The 17,970-nt window shown below is 43.8% G+C and overlaps 1 protein-coding gene across 3 annotated transcripts; it reads left to right on the forward strand.

Annotated features, from left to right (window-relative positions):
* The first annotated feature begins 3,203 nt into the window (after positions 1-3,203).
* itga6b (integrin, alpha 6b) lies at positions 3,204-17,955 on the forward strand. Of its 3 annotated transcripts, XM_086203399.1 has the most exons (26): positions 3,207-3,478; positions 9,525-9,652; positions 9,773-9,852; positions 10,796-11,057; positions 11,149-11,280; positions 11,365-11,578; positions 11,667-11,860; positions 11,941-12,038; positions 12,181-12,308; positions 12,399-12,488; positions 12,613-12,674; positions 12,794-12,957; positions 13,051-13,191; positions 13,419-13,534; positions 13,641-13,797; positions 13,876-13,959; positions 14,079-14,158; positions 14,315-14,389; positions 14,518-14,620; positions 14,762-14,932; positions 15,030-15,125; positions 15,230-15,340; positions 15,689-15,787; positions 15,902-16,027; positions 16,171-16,261; positions 17,179-17,323. In XM_086203399.1, exons 1-25 carry the CDS (start codon positions 3,318-3,320, stop codon positions 16,234-16,236), a joined length of 3,138 nt encoding a protein of 1,045 aa, XP_086059525.1. In that variant the 5' UTR covers positions 3,207-3,317; the 3' UTR covers positions 16,237-16,261; positions 17,179-17,323. The 3 variants fall into 3 exon arrangements, with proteins under 3 accessions (XP_086059526.1, XP_086059524.1, XP_086059525.1); XM_086203400.1 differs by lacking the exon at positions 16,171-16,261 and having other exon boundaries at positions 3,204-3,478; positions 13,879-13,959; positions 17,179-17,955; XM_086203398.1 differs by lacking the exon at positions 16,171-16,261 and having other exon boundaries at positions 3,206-3,478; positions 17,179-17,954.
* The last annotated feature ends 15 nt before the right edge of the window (positions 17,956-17,970 follow it).

The raw sequence follows: 17,970 nt of genomic DNA on the forward strand, positions 1-17,970 counted from the left end.
AGATGATGTCGACAATTTAATTGTGCAGTTCAACTAGATTTAAAAAAAAATTGTTATGACACCACGTAGATTAAATTCTGATTTTGACATGAAGGGACTGTGTAATTCTTGATGCAATTAATCCATTGCTTTACAGCAGTAGCACTAGCAAGTTGCTGCACTACAGTGGAGCTCCTGCTAACGTCCATCCATCCACCCATTTGCTACCGCTAATCCTGTTGAGGGTCGCGGGGGGGGGGGGGGGGGGCTGGAGCCTATCCCAGTGGCTACTGGTGAGAGGCGGGGTTCACCTTGGACAGGTCAGCAGTCCATCACAGGACCAACACATAGAGACAGACAACCATTCACACTCACAGTCACACCTACGGTCAATTTAGAGTATCAATCAGCCTCGTCCCCTCTTGATGTCTTTGGACTGTGGAGGAAGCTGGAGTACCAGAGAGAACCCACACAGGAACAGGGAGAACATGGAGACTCCACACAGAAAGATCCTGTGCTGGAGCCGGGACTCAAACCCTAAACCCTCTTGCTGTGAGGCGACAGTGCTGACCACTGCACCACCGTGCCACCCGCCTCATGCTAACTTGATATAGATAACTACTGTAATTTAATCATATTTCCAAATTTCCAAATTTTAATGTGTCTGTTACCACTGAAATAAGACCACAGTTCTTTTGAGTCATTATCATCACCATCATCTCATCATTTTATGTTTGTTTTTCCTTAACTGACTTCAGTTCCTTATTTTTTTCCCCCTCAGTCACCACACTAGAGCTTGTGGATCTTACTGTAAAATCCAGGCTGAATGTCAACACGTGCTCAGTTGGGGTTGCAGGTTTTTTTTTTTCTTTTTAATGAGTTAACAAGATCTGTGACCTTTATTTCCCCGGAGGATAAAAGAGGAGGAGGAGAAGACAGAGAAGGGGTGGGCAATAATTTATTTTTGCATATAAAATCCGGGCAGAAACCGTCGTGGAATGAATAATCTCACAACACAGCAACTGTGGGTAAACACGTGCCCTGTGTGCGCAAACACGCCTCAGTTTACTGTACACGCTGTTCTTTTGAAGCAATAAGGCTGTTTTCTCACCTCTTGTGCTCTTCCAGCCAGCTCACAGTTGTAAGTGGAACTGAAAAGAGTCAACAGTGTCACATGGATTAAGTTTTCCACTTCCAATCTCTCCAATCACAGAGTGATACTATGAAGCTATCTCCTCAGGAACCAGGACTGGGAAAGGTTGTTTTTTTTTCAAACTGATCAACTCAAACTGCTTCGGGCTTCGGTGGCTAATCAGAAACACCTTATTTCTCCTCTTCTTCAGATTAATAATCTAATTAGAACAGGTCAAGAGAAATTTCTGTTTTACTTCCAAGCAATGTAGAATCCGGGAACTGAGACATCTCACCGAAGCATGTTCATAAAATTAGATAACAGATCTGCATAGGAACCACATTCCTTCCTCCTTTTTCTCTTTATGCACACCCCCCCTGCCCTCCTCCACCATTATTTCTGTCTTTTATACAGTATGTGGGCAGTTTCTCTCTCCCTCTCCCTTTCTCTCTGCCCTCTTTCCCTGAGCGCAGACAAAGCCTGTGTTGTCTACTAAAATGCTGCGTTGCGAGGACAAGCTTTGGGTCAGCGTCTCATGGAATGCCTTGAAAGCTCTCTGGTGAGGGAGTAGCGTTAGTCTGCAGGTCTGTGCCTGGTCTGGATCACGGGCTCCTTCTGGCTCTGTGACTCATCTAATGAGTCATTACAGAAGACAAAAGCCCTGCAGAGATAGCATGTGGTGATCTGAGAAATAATGCCCAAAGGACTGTACTTCGAAAATGTGTCTGATTTCCAGTTATGGATTATAAGGCTGTGGTTTACAAAGGCAGCTACTGAACACACTGGCACTTGCTCCTTTAGTCAAAATGTGGGGCAAAGTTGTATCTCTTTTTCCATCTGTGTCTGGAACTAAACAACTGGTGCCAGGAGTAAATATGAAATCCATTGACAGACAAACATGTCTTCCTTCTCTCCCCTTCTCCTTAATCAAGACTTTTTCATCCACTTGTTAGCTTCAATTTAAGTTTTTGAAATTCTGATCCTGGTATCAAACGCCTCCAATTCTTATTTAAAATTGTGGATTCGATATCAACCATATGCAGGTCCATTCACTGATCTGGTTATTAGGTTATTAGCTCTAAAACAGGACCCCGCTACTTAGGAGTGACGTCCAGCAGAGGAGTTGAAAGTTACCATAGCAGTGGTTTGCGATACCAGTGAATAAGAATTCTTAATGCAATTTATTTTTGCACTTGCAAAACTCCAGCAACATATTTCCAGATAGAAGATGAACAATAATGTGTGTACGATGGATTTAATGTGGAACAATGGTGTCTGATGTCTGTTAAAACTGTAAGTAACCACATTGTTGATGGTCAGAGCAGATTATTTTGTCAAAAAAAGAGGAAATGGTCATGGGCCTACATGGCGCACGTCCCCACAGGATCCGCCAAAGGCTTTGCTCGTCTCTGATTCGCTGGTACTTGGAGTCAAAGGGATCTGTGTCAGAGCCACTCAGAAGAAGACAAGGAGTGGATTCTTGCAGAAGGTGGATGGGAAAAACATAAAACACTTGTTCATTTTGATGGGGATTTTGAGATTATATGATAGATTTTCTTTATTGTCATAGTTGTAGCCCCTTTGCATGGTCTACAGAGGTCCACATCCACATAGGGTTTGTACAATATACTCGTTTAACAAATACTATGTATCAGTTAACACTGCTATGCATCAGTTTTGGCTTGTACTACAGTTGAGGTATCAGTATTTGAAAGGGGAAAAAATGGCACCAGATAACTGCATATGTGCGCATATGACACCCCGAGCTCAACGCCAGTATTGTCCCTCTAGTGGGACTTGAATGTTGTGTTTCTGCCTGTTTCTAAGGGAGTTTACCGGCAGTCTCCTTAATAGTGTCACAGGAGGAAATGTCAGGAGCGGCCCGAGCAGCTCGGGGCTCCAGTTTTATTACCGCGAGTGTGTTTGACACAGCCCGAGGCACCGGCTAGACGATGACACTGCCTACCAACCAGCAACAGCTCACTGACGAGCAATACGTCCTGGTAAGTCAAGTGTTCCTGACCCGGTTTGGGATGGTGTGTGTGTGTGTCCCGGTGGGAGGGGCGGCGGCTGCAAGGAAAGTACACAACATCCAACACTCCGACGTTCGGTCAGTTGCAGTCTGCTCCCCTACCGCTGAGGACTCGCCTTTCATCGTTACCGGGGACTTTTTATTTTTGCACCGTGTCGCACGGAGAGCAGGAACATGTGGGGACTCTGGCTGCTCGGCTTTCTCCTGGGATGTGGGCAGCTGACGGCGTTCAACCTGGACAGCACCAACGTACTGCGCAAGAACGGGGAGCCGAGCAGCTTGTTCGGCTTCTCTCTCGCCATGCACCGGCAGCTTGATCCGGTGGATAAAAGAATGTAAGACCCACTTTTTAAGTTTTTCTTTGAATGTTTTTACTTCATTAACATACCACCAGGAATCACGATGGCACCACAGTGTACATGAGAAGGTTTCGACTCGTTCTAGAAGCTCAGGTATGTCGCAGGTGGAGTCGACCAGTTTTCGCCAAAGTCGGAACTATTTCCCCTCAAACCCCTCCAAGAATGTGACCCGCGGTAGCGGTCGTACACCTGCTGCGAGTTTAAACCGGAGCTTTGTTAATCTTTACTTTATTTCAAGGTTACTAATTTGTGAAGTTGGTGTGTTTTTGTTCTCGCGCACGCGCACGCGGCGCTCACTCGCGCGGCCCTTCGTCTCGGTGGGGTCTAGGTGAGACCTGCCTCGGTCTTTAGGGCCCAGATTAGTTAGTCTGCACAAAAGATCCAACGTTCAGTGGTTTCTACATCAGTGGCGGATGTAAGTGAATACTTTTACTCTAGAAAAGTATTAAAGAGTCGTTGTACTTTTCTTTTCATGCCCCCCCCCCCCCCAGCTTCAACTCTGCACCTCAGGAATGATTAACAGATTTACTTACTGCTTCCCTCCATTTATCTGAATCTTAAGATTCATAACTTTTAAACATGATAGAAGAAAAAAATAAGCATTTTACTGTGAAAGTGAAAAAATTTGAATTTTTCTTTCCAAAGAATAATTTAAATTTGTTGTTTTTAGTTTTTAGTTTTTTTTTTACCAGGAGCAGCGAAAAGCAGCTTATTTACTTCTAGGGTAGGAAATTAGGTTTTGTTTAAAATAAAATAAGCAGCTTCACTTATTTCAGTGGTAGTTTCACTCGCTTGTGACTGAATTTTTTCAGGATTATCACACTTACAGGAACAAACAATCAAAGGATTAACAGATGAAATAATCAGCAGGTTAATCTGTGAGGAAAATTGTTATTATTTGAAGAACAGTTCACTACTGATGACACAAAAATGTTGCTTTTATACAAACTGATGGGTAATAATCAACTGTAATAATCCAATATGGAGTATCAGACATTATTCTGCATTGAATACTATTATTTTTAATTATTTAAGAAGTTTCCCTTTTTTTATTTAATCACTTACATATCATTTTGTCTGTGGACTTGTACTTGTTACAGAGCACTGTGTGGTTTTTTGTACTTAAACTCACTAACCTACGATAAAACAGAATGAACAGCGAATGTAACTAATTTTGGGGCTTTAAGCTGTTTTGTTGGTCCACTATCAGATTAAAGGGATTATCGAGTAGGTATACAATTCACATTATCTCATGTTCTGTATATAAAATTTATTCTTTCATAAAAGAAACTTTATTAAAAGGTGCTTAATAATCCAAACGCGTCAGTGGTCCATGTGGGTGTTAGGGTTTGATATATTAGTGAGTTATAACAGATGCAAGTGTCCGATCGGGTCGTTCCATTTATTCTGTGAGAGGTTTTTAAAACTCATCATTATACTTTGATGGTAAAATTCTCTTTAAATGTAAAAGAATTAGCTTCTAGCTGTCAGACGAGTGCAGTAGAGGTGCTCGGATGTAGTGGCTGTCGATCAGCTGATATTCCGCTCTGTCATCAGCTGGTGTTACATTAAACATTTAACCAGCGCTCAACATTTTGCTGGTTCGTTTACATGAAACAGGACTGTAGGGTAAACAATAAAACCCCAAAATACAGGGAGAAATCGTCACGTCAGCCCTGAATTCAACAATCTCTTCATCACCTCATTGTAGTCGTGTGAGTAACGTCGGGTCCAAATGTGTTTCCTGTGAATTGTTGTGGAGAGTGAAGTAGAAATACATGGAAGACCCCCAGTGTAGAGTTACAGTGAGGACATGAAATGTGCTGGATGTTCAGTGATAAACAGCAACCTGTTAACTGTATTTGTATACAAAAATGAACGACACACATGTTTTTACCTTGTATTTCCATCAGCAACGGTTGTTTACCCACCGTGAGATATTCTGAACCATTAAGGCTGAGAACTATTAAGCACCTCCAGGTCGTGACCTTCTCCACTGAAGTTTAAGCTCTTTCTCTCCCTAACACGCATACACTCACACACACACACACACACACACACACACACACACACACACACACACACACTCGTGCACACTTGGTGGTAGTTTGTGTCCTAGTTTTAGCCTGTATCCAAATGAAAGACACGTGGTGATCAGCATGAGCCACCACAAGGTTGCTCCTGCAGGTTAAGTACAAACAAGCCGAATCAGTGTGATTCTGTTAACTGGAAAACAGCAAGTACCAGTAGAGATGAGGTAGACCGAGGAATACTGGAGGCTGTCTTTCAGTACTGCAATATGTCGTGATATTTCCTCTTGTGATACGGTGTTGATAGTTGCACCAAATACAGTTACTTCCATGAAAACAGCTGGTGTTATTCACTTGTTATTTGTCTTCCCCTCTTCACACGTTTGGTGCGTGTATGTGTGTTAAAGGTCCATCTCAGTTGATAAATTTCTAGTAACTCACAAACTAATTCTGTGAATAAAAATGTAATTCCTGCTTTTGCCTTTTCAGGGGCGTTTCTTTCTCCTCAGGTACACAGATATTTTAATATATCACGGATTAAAATGTCTTGAAATACAGAATTTTAAGAAATAAAGTTGCCATTTGCCCTTGTCTGCCATTGAAATACATTTATATTTAGGTCCGTGCATTCAATCAATACAGCAGTGTGTCTCAGTATTCTCCCCACGATGCTGTATCAACATTCTGTATCACAGTATATCGTGATAAAATGGTGACCAAGGTGTCTTAACCTAGAGGTCCTCTGTTTGTATTCCATGACTGATTAATCTCATCTCACTTCTACACAGAAAGCATTGGGAGCAGTTCTATTAATCACCAAGCTAGTTTGAATGTGTGTGTGCATGTTGGCGCAAGAGGCCATGTTTGTTTTGGTGTGCGGCGGTGTTCATCCAGCTGCTACTGAGACAGAATGTGCTCTGGCTCTTCGATGTTGTATGCACACAAACAAAGACACACATACATGCACACGCTATTTGTCTGGTGTGTTCATGATGGCCGAGCATGGAGGAGTGGTTACGTTGTGTATCAGCCAGCTCAGAGTGCTGCTTGATACATTCCTATCCATAGATAGGTAAATAGATGAGTGTGTGTTTGTGTAAGTCCCCCAAATATGTGTGTGTGTGTGTATGTGAGGGTGAGTGTGAGTTTCCTCACAGCTGGGTGTTCACTCTGAGTCACCAACCCTTCACCAGCCATGCGGGCCAATTCGGATTTTGTCAGCCTGTCTTAACGCCCTGCAGGGTTGAATGTTACATGTAGCTGCAGGTGAAGGTGGGAGCTGACAGGAGCGTGTACATGCATGTGTGTGAGTGTGTGTGTGTGTGTGTGTGTGTGTGTGTGTGTGTGTGTGTGTGTGTGTGTGTGTGTGTGTGTGTGTGTGTGTCCTACCATGAGTGTTTTTGTGAAGCATTCCATGGTGGGACATAATTACCACGGGGAGCTGTCTGCCTGTATCATAAAAAGTGAAGAGGGAAAGTGTAGACTGGGAGGAGGAGAGGAGGGAGGGGTTAGAGTGTGAGAAGTAAAGGCGTGTGTGTGTGTTTCTTTGTGAGGGATAAAATGTCTCTGGTGAAAAGTTTCTGTTTGAAGTGTAAACACTAGAGACTAAGGGGGACAGAGGGAGAAAGTGAGAGAGAGACACTCGTAGGTTTAACGTCAATGACGCTGGTGTTTCTCTACTTTATAAATGCTAGAATAAGTAGTTCAGCATTAAAGTCTGCTTCTGTGTGTGTGTGTGTGTGTGTGTGTGTGTGTGTGTGTGTATTTGAGGGAGATGAAGCACGAGTGTCAGGTTCCCTTCCTTTCTCCCCCTCAGGTGACTTAAGGTTATCCAACATCAAAGAGCTGAAAAAAAAAAAAGTCCGTCATAAATCACTTGTACATCTGGGCACCAAATATGTTCAGCAAGTGAAAAGACAGAGAATCTGCAACCTATTTTGGAGGTGAACGCCTGTAGCTGATAGAGCGCTGCTGGCTGTTGCCAAGCGACGGGGCCTGGGCTCCAGCAGGAGGCCCTGTTCGCTGCCTCTCTAATGGTCACTGTGTTCAGGCAGCCGGGTCGTTCCAGTGTGTTTGCGAGTCACTGCGCAGTGACGCACACATACACACACGGGGACCCACACACACCCTCTGTGTTTTTCTTAGTACTTCCTGTGTGTCGGGACTTCTTCTGCTGGTGGCGAACGATTAGATAAACAGCTGGATCAGAGTCCCGCGTCAGGCTTATCACTGCACCTGTCAGCGACACGTTATGCCGGCCCATCACTCAGACTCAGATTAATGGAACGACGTGTAAAGGTTGTTTTGTTAATAATTAATAGAAAACGTTGTAAGGATTGGCTTGTTTTAGCAGATGCCAATATTATCTGAGTAAAAATATGTTTGTTTAATATTCACAGTTTATTAAAACAGACAAACGAGGTGAATCTGAATGAGTAACATTTGTGTTTATATTCGTAAACCTTTGGAAAAGCCTCTTGTGTATCGCTACTTCATCATCGTCAACAACAATGAGCAACTGTGTACAGACCAATCTTGATTTGCTCATTTATTGGATTTTACCAATATCTGCCGATACCGATGATGCGCCGATGTTATCGTGCGTCCCTCAAATGCGCTTTTCATTTCAGTATGGTAAACTTGATCTGTTTGAGCCATGAATGAGACCATTGACATCATCATAATGAGATTATCCATTTTCTAGTAATGCAGCTGAGACCCTTAGTGACCCCGTATCCCAGAGCCCCACTGCGTGTGTTTGCAGGGCTCATTCCGTCTGTCCTCCCGCCTTCCTGTGTCTCTGAGGATTATGGGGGCAGACGTATGCCCACCTGGGGGTCTATGAGTCTCATCTTTGATGCTCCAGCAGTTTCACTGTGGTGTGGAGAGAAGAGAGTTGACTTGTCGGATCAAATACCACGTTGACGTGAAAAAGATAGATGGATTGGACACTTAGTGGGTGCACAAATTATAGCGCTCCGGTTGGCTGAAACAATCCAGTGGTAAAAATGAGGATAAACAGTTGTCTATCATGCAGAAGAAACGTATTTCTGCTCCTGCTTTGCTGCCAGAAAAATCCCTCACAAGCTTCCTTGCAAAATGCGTAACTCCATTTTAACTCATCGTTTTCACAGTAATCGATGCAAAAAAGAAAAAGAAAAAAAAGAATTGCAAGCTTCTCCAGTACGCTGCTGAGTTCAGCGCTGTATAACATGCTGCTCACATTAAGCCTTGGCTTCTTTCTTTGTCTATATGCATCTTGAAGCTGCTCCCCAGATGATGAGGAGGATATCTGAGAATTCTTTGTGCTCTGGCTTAATCCAATCTGGTGAAGCTGTGTAACGTTATGTAGCAGAGAGCCATCATGGAGCATGCTGAGAGGTGTGTGTGTGTGTGTGTGTGTGTGTGTGTGTGTGTGTGTCTGTCTGCCTGTCTGTCTGTGTGTGTGTGTGTGTGTGTGTGTGCGCGCGCACTCTACTCTAAACTACTGTGAAACACCACAAAAGCGTCAGTTCACAAGATGACATCCTTGAATTGTTCGGAAACCATGGGATGCCCATCATCAAGACCGGGTGTGGCATTCGCGCCTGTCCTTGGTCAACAAAGGCAGCCTCTGTGTGTGTGCGTGGGTGTGTGTGCATGTGTGTGTCGAGAGAAAGGGAGAGATAGAAGGCCTGTTTCAATCAACCACAGCAGACAGTTGAAAAGGGTCTTTGACTGAATTAGACGGTGAGGACATGGAACATCAGTTTAGTGATGAAGTGAGTGTGTGTGTGCGGGTGTGTGTGTATGAATGCTGTGTAACACACTACACTGGAATGTGTGATAATGTAATATGCAAGAGGAAGAACTGTGACTCCAAAATAACAGGAATGTTACTGCTTGAGCCTCTTTCACAATGTGCATTTGATTGAGCTGAATGTGTTTTTTTTGGTTCAATTTTGCATATATTTGTGTGTGTGTGTGTTTGTGTATGTGTGTGTGTTTTGCAGGCTGCTGGTGGGTGCCCCAAGAGCAAAAGCCCTGAGTGGTCAGAAGTCTAAAGTGACAGGAGGACTCTACAGCTGTGACATGACTTCCAGCTCTCCAGGATGCACCAGAGTAGACTTTGACAATGAAGGTGAGTTGAAGTTGCATCATTCTCACATGTTTTCCTTTTGGTTTTTGACCTTTTCATCAGTTAAATACAATATTTAAGCCATAATAAGCCCTTTGAGTCTAAGTCTTTGCTTCTGTGTAGAGGACTCAACCAGAGAGAGCAAAGAGAACCAGTGGATGGGAGTGACAGTCAACAGTCAGGGCCCAGGAGGCAAGATTGTGGTAAGACTTGATCTGACAATGATGCAAAATCCAGGGAAGTGTTATTTATAGGTTGAGTCAGTAGCATGGTTTGTTGTAGCATGTAAAATTGACATTCATTCAAATCGGGCTCTTCCTCCTGTACTCAACAGCACCAGAAGTGTAGGCCCCCCCCCCCTTCCTGACAACATTAACCCCCCCCCCCCTTCCAGCGCTGCAATCACACATCACCAATCAGCTAGCACATGCTAAACGGTGGTGAGCACAAAATAAATGGCAGCAAGGATCAGCTAACGTTCCTTTTCTTCACTGCTCTGTGTGCATCTGCCCATGTTTGGCACATCCACTCCTCCTAGAAACAATCAGACAAAACAAAACAAAATTTTGTTATTAAGGAAAATGCTGCAGACTCGACCTTTAATACTCGTGAAGAGCCCAAGTTCACGCTTGATAACGAGGGAATTTAAACTGGTTTATATGATCTGAGCTTCTAGAATGTCAGAAAATGCACCTATTTCCACATTGCTTGTTTTTACCTTTCATTACTCTGAAAACACATACAGTAGATACTATTTTAAAGATGATATCAGTGACTATGAAAGCATGATCCAATACCTTTTATTTATTTTGTTATCCCTGAAACAGCTCAGGTATCAGACTAATATTACAGACAGGAAATCCGTTCTTCTTCACAGGAAGTTGTGTTGTGTTTCCACTGGTAACCTTTGTTTTAGAGCAGTAAAGAAGAAACGATTGGCACTGTAATTATATAGTGGTAATATACAGTATATTTATATATATTTTGTGCTCAGTGCTCAGTATCGGGCGATATACAACTTAAGGTATCAGATTCGGTATGAATGGTATCCACAAACCTACTTGAGGGGAATCTGATCTTGGAATGGTCCACATTAACAAGCCCTTCCAACTTCAACTCCATTGTGTGCCTCTGTTCCCCCTTTAGACCTGCGCCCATCGCTACCAGCGCAGAGCCAATGTGGGATCAGCTATCGAATCCCGTGACATCATTGGCCGTTGCTATGTGCTGAGTCAGGATTTGCAAATTGATCCGTTGTCAAGCGAGGATGGAGGTAGCTGGCAATTCTGTGACAGTCGGCCCAGAGGTCACGAGATGTTCGGCTCCTGTCAGCAGGGCCTCTCAGCCACCTTTGACAAGGACTACCACTATCTCATCTTTGGGGCTCCTGGAGCCTACAATTGGAAAGGTGTGTAGATGTGGGATTGCGAGCACGATGTGCCTTGTTATTGGGGAAATCAGTTCCCTCAGTGAGTCTTAACTCCTCTGACTCTGCTCAGGTGTGGTTCGCCTGGAACAAAAGAACGATACCTTGTTGGAGATGGGCATTTACGACGACGGACCTTTTGAAGCAGGAGATGAAAATGAGAAGAACCCCGACCTAGTTCCTGCTGCTCCTAACAGCTACCTCGGTAAAACATCACAACAAAGCCTGCTCGACTCCTTGACCGTGACTTGGCTAAATAACCATGCATCCCTCTGTCTGCTTCTCACAGGCTTCTCTCTGGACTCGGGACAAAGTCTGACTAAGAAAGGCCATCTGACGGTGGTGGCTGGGGCTCCTAGAGCCAACCACAGTGGAGCAGTGGTGCTGCTGAAGAGAGGCCCTGAAACCAGCAACATCTTACTGGAGGAGTACACACTGGAGGGAGAAGGGCTCGCCTCATCTTTCGGTTATGACCTGGCTGTGCTGGATCTCAACGGGGACAGGTGGGTGAGGCAGAGGGACACACAGAACTGCCAGTCCTAAGAAATGACTTTCATTACTAAATTCTCACACAGTGTTTTCGTCGGTTAGTTGGCAGGACATAGTGGTGGGGGCGCCTCAATACTTTGAAAAAGATGGAGAGATCGGAGGGGCTGTCTATGTCTACGTAAACAAAGCCGGAAACTGGAACAAAGTCAAACCCAAAAGGATAGATGGACCTCAGGACTCCATGTTTGGCCTGGCTGTGGAAAACCTGGGAGACATCAATCAGGATGGTTACCATGGTGAGGCGGCAGCATCTGTATGTGTATTTGTATGCTGCTTATATGCTGGATAACTACACTATCATTCTCCGCTGTGACAGATTTTGCAGTGGGAGCTCCTTATGACGCCGATGGTGCAGGGAATGTTTACATCTACCATGGATCGGCTGAAGAGCTTAACTTTAAAAAAGCTGCACAGGTGAGTCAAGAGCAGTTGGAATAATAATCAGTCCAGTCAGTTTGTGCAGAGGGAAATGTTATATTGTAGAAGAGCTGCTGTTTGTATCTAAGAAAGCCATGCAAGGCACATGGTCCACTCTTCGGTGTGTTCCTGCTCTCAGGTCCTCTCTGGCCAGCCTCTAGGAGCGAAACTCTTTGGATACTCTTTAGCCGGTAACATGGACCTGGATAAGAACTCCTACCCTGACCTGGCTGTTGGATCCCTCTCAGACTCTGTCTTCGTCTACAGGTGAGTGACCCAGTCAGTCCTTTGTTCCCACTTCACACATCACTTACGTGGTCATACGGATGCCCTATAGATCCAGTTCTGCCCTTTCAGAGCTCGTCCAGTCATCAACATCCAGAAGGAGATCAAGTTCACACCCAAGGAAATTGACTTCAGCACGAAGAACTGTGACAAGGGCTTCTGGTAAGTGGGTTTTGCTGTACTGCTGACAAATGTGAATCATTTAATTCCAGGAGAACTTTGATTAAAACCTGTAAAGGATGTTTTATTCTTGTCTGATTGTGAATCTGCTGTGTTGTGTCTGCAGCATGACACTGGAAGCTTGCTTCAGCTTCACTGCCAACCCCAAAAGTTACGCTCCCAAACTGAGTAAGCGCCTCTTTCCTCATTAATGTCTGTTCTAATCATATTTTAGCAGGACATAACGTCAATGTCACACAGATTTTCTACTGTTATCTTTCATTCTTTCCCTTCTCCCTCCCATTTAGCTGTTGCGTACTCCCTTGAGGCCGATGCCGATTTCAAGAGGGACGGTCTCATTCCTAGGGCTAGCTTCGACCAGTCCTCTGGTTCTGATAATAACTCTAAAGGAACAATCATCATAGACGGCAAAGGAAAGAAGCAGTGCATCACACGTCAGCTTGTCATACAGGTGACGATTCCCTCTCAAAAAACGACAACATTTACAAGACACACCTTCGTTAGTGCTGGTATGTTATGACGCAGTTTATCTCTGATTCTGCAGGAAAACATTCGAGACAAGCTGCGAGGAATCCCCGTCGATGTGTCTGTGGATATCCAGGATGCCAGGCGTAAACGCAGACAGAGCTCAGGTCAACTATCGCCTGTCCTCGACGCCAATGAGGAAACGACAGTTCGTTCAGTGGTACGAGATTGCTTCATTCACTAACACCGTGAAATTTCAGGTTATTTGTGTTTGAGCATTGTTTTTTGGGGGGGGGGGGGGTTGTTTTTTTTGTTTTTTTAAACGTGAAACATTTTATTTTTACATATCACAACACACTGGCTCATTCCTCTTTTGTGATTTTACAGCTTACAGGAGTGTGTGTGTGTGAGCATTGTTTTTTTTATGTCTGAAAAAAATCATTGCAGGTGCATTTTGTGAAGGAGGGTTGCGGCACTGACAATGTTTGTCGGAGTAACTTGCAAGTGAAATATCGCTATGGCCACAGGACAACAGATGACGACACCTTCACGCCATTAGGACTGTACGACAAACACACACGTTACACATTTCTTTACTACATTACTTCTAACAAGGTTCTACACCGCAAACACGCACTGCTCAAATTCATATGTCCTATCTGTTTGAAGGGAGAACGGCGTGCCGGTGATCTCGCTCAGCAACCAGAAGGACGTTGCCTTGGAGGTCACAGTGACCAATCAAAATGGAGACGGTGCACATGAGGCATCATTGATTGCTTCCTTCCCACGTTCCCTCACCTACTCCGCTTTCCGCAGTCCACCTAATGTACGTTTCTTTGTGTCTTGCTCTCTCTAACACTCACACATCAATAGCAGTCTGACTGGAACTTGTTTTTGATTGTAGCAGCGACCAGTACTTTGCCAGGCTAATAAAAACGGCACAAAGGCTGACTGTGACCTTGGAAACCCCTTCGAACGTGATGATGAGGTGAGACACATCATCATTTAATCTGTCTTGTTCTGCTACATAAAAACATAATTAATATTTAGACACTGCATGCGTGTGTATGTGTGTGTGTGTGTGTGTTTGTGTGCGCGCGAATATAGACAACCTTCTACATTATTCTCAGCACATCACGTATCTCGCCTAACACCACTGAACTGGAGATAGATCTTCAGCTGGAAACGTAAGTGCATCTTTAGAACATAAATAAGATGTATTTACACATCCAAATAATCAGGTGTTTGATTGAGAAATGACAGGTTGTTTGATGCAAGTGCTGATGGTTTATTAACTATTTTAGCATCTGAATTTGACCTCTTTGTATCAACTGACCTCACAGAACCAGCGACCAGCAGAAAAAAGTTGTTAAAGCAAAGGCAAAGGTGGCCATCATTTTGCAGCTGTCAGTCACAGGGTGAGCAAAACACACACACACACACACACACACACACACACACACACACACACACACACACACACACACACACACACACACACACACCCTGCTGCACAAATTGGCTAACTGTGTTGGTGTTTGTGCAGACAAGCCCAGCCATCTCAGGTGTACTTCTCAGGACAAGCCAAAGGAGAAAGTGCCATGAAGTCTGAAAATGACATTGGAAGTGCCATTAATCACCAGTTCAGAGTAAGTAAACAAAAGCTAAAACAGAGCTTCTCCAGCACTTTTAAAAAAAAACTTTCTATGCAGTTAAATATTTAAATTTCTCCTGACAAAGTATGTTGTTAGGTGGATAATTCAAATAAAAACTGTGGCTTTGATTTACAGATAATCAACCTGGGAAAACGCTTGAAAGACTTGGGCACTGCCTCTCTGGAGATCAACTGGCCGAGGGAGACGGACAAAGGTAAAGTGCTGCTCTACCTGATGAAGATCAGCTCTACAGGTGTGGATGAGATCAATTGCTCGCCTAAGGACGTGATCAATGAATTCAACAAGGTCAGTGACACAACACATGCATGAGTGGATGTCACTTAGTTATTGTTCTACAGTTTTACCTAATAGTTTGCTGTATTTTTTAAAAATAAATTTTCAGAGTCCCAGCAGGGCAAGAAGAGCTGTAGAAACCAACCAAGGAGCTGATGAGGGCATTTTATCACGTTTAGTTGACAAGAGGAAAGCTAAAACTCTGGTAACACCATATTATTTTTATATGTTTGTATTCCAATATGATGTTTCATATTAATTTGAATGCGGGGTCGATTGGAGATTTTGAGCACTCCTCTCTGTTGACAGTCATGTGACGATGGGGCCAAATGTGTGACGATAAAGTGCCCCCTGCAGGGTCTGGACAGTAATGCAGTCATCACTCTCCACTCTCGCCTCTGGAACAGCACCTTCATAGAGGTACTAAGAGATACTCCCACCACTCATTTACACCTGCTCAGCCATCTGAAGGTGGCTGGAAGACACTTCATCTGTTAAAAGTTACCAGTTTTACAGGTTTGAAGTTTTCATTTGAACGCTGCAAAAAAAAGGGTGATTTATGACATTGATTGAATGTAGTAATGGAAGAAAAATTAAGATTTATTTGATCAAAACCCTTGGTGGAAGCCTGGTTTCAAATACATGTTTGTTTCTTTTTATTCATATATATATTCAGTTTAGGAGCAGGAGAAGCCAATCTTCTGCATTTTTGAGCTCACGCCACACGTTCCTTTGATCACTCCCATCACCACCTTTCTCTTTAAACAGGATTTCTCCTCATTTCATCATTTGGAAGTGATCGTGAAAGCCTCTCTGCGTGTCGATAGCGCCACTAAGAACACGGTGCTGCAGAAGGCTGAGACACAGGTGAACACAAGTGAAAATAGAGACGCGCATCAATGTAGCGCGTGAAGATCTGTGAGCACATCCGTATCTGCGATTTCATCATCCAAAAGACTAAAAGATGTTGTTTCTCTCCAGTCGCGACTGACTGTGTTCCCTGAGAGGCGTGAAGCCCAGCACGGAAGCACGCCGTGGTGGATCATCGTGTTGTCCATCCTGTTGGGGCTGCTGTTGTTGGCCCTGCTGGCTTTCCTGCTCTGGAAGGTAGGAACACATACACACACACACACACACACACACACACACACACACAGGACCAGGCACTTGGTCTTAACCAAAAACATGCTCATGCAGCGGTCTGCAGATAACCACGAAAACACATTTTCTAACGATGTGCCTCTCCTCAGTGTGGAGTCTTTGGGAAAAAGAATAAAGAGGACCCTTCAGAAAAAGAGAGGCTGACAAATCTGTAGAAAGAGAGAGACAGAGGGAGAGAGGGTAAATTTTCTCCGGCCTGCCATGAATGAGTGGAAATGTGGCATTTGGGCGATTTTTCTTCTGTCGCTCCTTTTTGCTAGAGTCACTGCATTCTGGCTGTGTGGTGGGCATTTCTCTCACAGAATGCTTGTAGAAAAAGCTGACTGAAACACTTTCACACATGAATATTATGCGTGAATTATTGCAGTTTCCTTGCATGGCCAGGGGAGGTGATGCCGAGTAATCCGTGACTTTTCCTGCTCTGCTTCTTAGGTTTGCTCTGTTTTTCCATTTCTTTTGTTGCTATTGCACATGCAGTCACTTGGTCCAAAGGTTCCTTTCTCCTTCATGTGAAAATATGGGTGTGCAGGAACTGTTTTCCTTTCCATACAGAGCAGGGGTTCCCAAACTATCAGCTCCTGACCTCCAGAACAAAGGACTCACCGCCCCAGCTGTCCCTGGAGGTGGTTGAAGTGTACAAACATCGGGCACCTTTGGGCCTCAACCGGGTCAAGTTTGACACTTAGCTTGAATATGATTATTCTTGACCTGGACCATATAGAGGGAGAACCGTTGTTTCAGTCTAGAAGCAGCAGCCACAAGACCAAATGTATCTGAGCCAAGCCTACTAAACTCCTCCAAATGAATTCAAACACCAGTTTTTAATGGAACAATTATAGCTAAATGAGACCATTTGTGAATAAAACTCCTAATTGGACATTTGTGGAAATGATTTCACATCCCCTCCTCTTTGGGAACCCCTGAGGAACACAGATGGCTTTCTACGCCTCTTACTGGATTCACTGCGTTTATTTTTCTTTTGGCTCTTACCTGTTAAACAGACAAGTGACATTAAACGCCTCATCAACCTGTACAGCTTCCTGTGAGCGCTCCCCCCCCCCCCTCAAAAAAAGTACTAATCCTTATTTCCCCTGCAGTGTGGCTTCTTCAAACGTGCCAAATATGAAGACAAGGTTCCCAGTTACAACGCTGTTCGGATCAAACGGGAAGAGAGAGCTATAAATCCAGGGAATGATAACTGGGGAAACATGGAAAAGAAACCCTGGAAGACAACTTGGCATGATCGCGACTTTATCCTTAACAGCCAATGATTCCACGCAGATTTCTGCTGCCTTTGTCTTCTGCACAGCGTGGACTGTAAATATCAAGATTCAAGACAAAACAATGTCTCAGTACTAAATACTTGATCCAACTTTCTGCTTCAGGGGCTAATTTAGTCTAAATGCACGAATCACTGGAGGAAGAATCTTCCAGACGATCCCGCACCACTACTGTTCGGTAGCTTTTGGAGCTCAATTTGTACATTTACTACAATGTTTGACCAGGGGACAGAGGAAGGGGAGGGTTTTAGGTTTTTGTACATTTTTTTTTTGATGTTTTGCAGAACTGTCTATATTTATTCTTTGTAAGGAGTACTGACTGTTACGTGCTCGACAGGCCAAAGAGTCCTGCAATTCTTCCACGGTTGACTTTTTAAAATCCAAAATGTTCCTTCAGTTTAAAAAGTCTACTTTGCATTATTTCAACACCGCCTTCTATCAGTCAGTCTTTCACTCGCCTCAGGTTCTACATGAAAACTTAATTTTTTTTTGGGAGTTTGTTGATAAATTACAAAACATCATTTTGTTCAGTGGCTGTAAAAGAAGTTTATTGAATAAATTTTTTAAATACTGTCATACCCATGTGTCTGTGTGTGAGTTAAAGGTGAC

This window comes from Aulostomus chinensis, chromosome 5 (genome assembly GCF_037954235.1).
Source record: "Aulostomus chinensis isolate RoL2024-O1b breed Wild chromosome 5, RoL_Achi_v1.0, whole genome shotgun sequence".
Lineage (NCBI taxonomy): Eukaryota > Metazoa > Chordata > Actinopteri > Syngnathiformes > Aulostomidae > Aulostomus > Aulostomus chinensis.